This window comes from Humulus lupulus, chromosome 8, assembly GCF_963169125.1.
Source record: "Humulus lupulus chromosome 8, drHumLupu1.1, whole genome shotgun sequence".
In the NCBI taxonomy this organism is placed as follows: domain Eukaryota; kingdom Viridiplantae; phylum Streptophyta; class Magnoliopsida; order Rosales; family Cannabaceae; genus Humulus; species Humulus lupulus.
The window spans coordinates 120,141,359-120,143,196 of record NC_084800.1 but is presented as its reverse complement, the minus strand read 5'-3'; the positions used below and the strand labels follow the sequence as shown (position 1 = coordinate 120,143,196).

The window sequence follows — 1,838 nt, the reverse complement described above, 5'->3', positions numbered from 1 at the left end:
AATATATATTATAATTTCTCACATGAATATATTATATACATAAATATCTAACAGTGACCGTTTGGCTTTTGTTTTTCTTCATGCATGCGTGGATCAAATCAAATGCATGACAGTTTGCTAAAACAACAGTACAGCTTAAGAAAACTGTAATGTAAGAGTTGGACAAGCCAAAAACAACAAAGTACAATGTAGTATGACTAGAGACAAATAGGAAAAATTAACCCCACGGGTTATTATAAAATAGTAATATGAGATGTGACCTTTTCAGCTAACCCTTTTCCCTCTTGTACACTACAACATTAGATAGTGCAGTACTTTGTCAAGTCCCCTATAAGTATATTATAATATTTACCGCTTAAAAAACCAAACCATTAAACTAAAATACTTTCTTATACATTTATTGTTATATATTTGTTCAATGGAGGAAGCTGACATTTATCATAATCATCAATATAATTTTATGTGGATGAAGAGGAAAGAGATTATGACGACGACTCATTTCGAAGCCCAACAACCAATAGTGATGATGAACTTATCATCATCATCCTCATCATGGGAAGAAAAGGCTTTTGCAGAAGAATACGCGGCAGCTGGCTCTGCTGGGGGCTGCACATGGCCTCCAAGGTCTTACTCTTGTAACTTTTGTATGAGAGAGTTTAGGTCAGCTCAAGCCCTAGGAGGCCACATGAATATCCATAGAAGAGACAGGGCTAGGCTTAAGCAATGCCTTAATATTTTCCCCAACGGTCATGATCTTGATCACGATGAATACCCTTCTTCCAAACCATCGATCACCTTAGATAACACCGATAATTTTTTGATCAACCCTAGTTCAAGAGCTCAATCAAGATTATCGTTTCTTTCTCCTTGTCTTGACCGGAAGGAAGATCATGATGATAACAATCATGATCATGTCGAAACTGATTTGTGTGTGGGCCTTAATTTATCAGTTGTTGACCATGGCAGGAACGTCAAACCAATAATAACTACTGCCCAGTTTTTTCGTGAGAAAGATGATGAAGATCATGATAACAAGGTCCTCAATAATATCAACACAACATTCAAGGCTGCTGATGTTTCTCCTCTAGAGTTTTTCTTCAAGCCCTCCTATATTCATGATCCTCTTCATCAATCCGAGGTAATTGGAGTCAACGCTTCATCTAATTCCAATATTATGGATGATTTGGATCTTGAGCTTAGGCTTGGTGACTCTCATAAAATAGTCAAATAGTTATGTGTGCACTTCGTACTATATATATATATATTAAATCCAACTATGATTATGCGCATATTAGATCCAACTATTCAGAGAAGTAGATAAATTTATGATGATATCACTACCGATCATGTATAGAGTACTAGTGTCTGATCTCTGTTTAACAAGTGGTAAAGCTCCCCCTTATGATCTCAGTACTGGAAATAATTTTGGATAGTACTTGAGTACATCTCATATATGTATGCAAATATTGATATCTAATTTCAACTACTGACTATGATGATATTATATTGTGTAATGATGAACATTTTTAATTGCTCTATAAACTTTAATTTCATTTCTAATTTCCAGGTACGTTTTCTTCTATATATGTATAGTCTCATCACATTTAATGATGATTTGTTTTACATTTTTATTAATTAAAATTGTAATAACTTCGCTGCACTCTTGTATGTACGTGTATATTATATATAATTAGCTTGATTATTCCGATGATATGATTGCGAGGTCCAAAATAGTAATCTCCTTACCTCAGATATGGTGTATGGGGAAACTTTTTGACTAAGTTTGCAGAGGAAACTCAGCTATTTTTCTGCTACACAATAGCTATTATTTAGTAGTA

At 34.2% G+C, this 1,838-nt stretch overlaps 1 protein-coding gene across 1 annotated transcript; it reads left to right on the top strand.

Annotated features, from left to right (window-relative positions):
- The first annotated feature begins 363 nt into the window (after positions 1-363).
- Positions 364-1,554, top strand: LOC133794042 (probable transcriptional regulator RABBIT EARS). Its single transcript, XM_062231220.1, has one exon. It carries the CDS (start codon positions 419-421, stop codon positions 1,229-1,231), a length of 813 nt encoding a protein of 270 aa, XP_062087204.1. The 5' UTR covers positions 364-418; the 3' UTR covers positions 1,232-1,554.
- Positions 1,555-1,838: the final 284 nt, after the last annotated feature.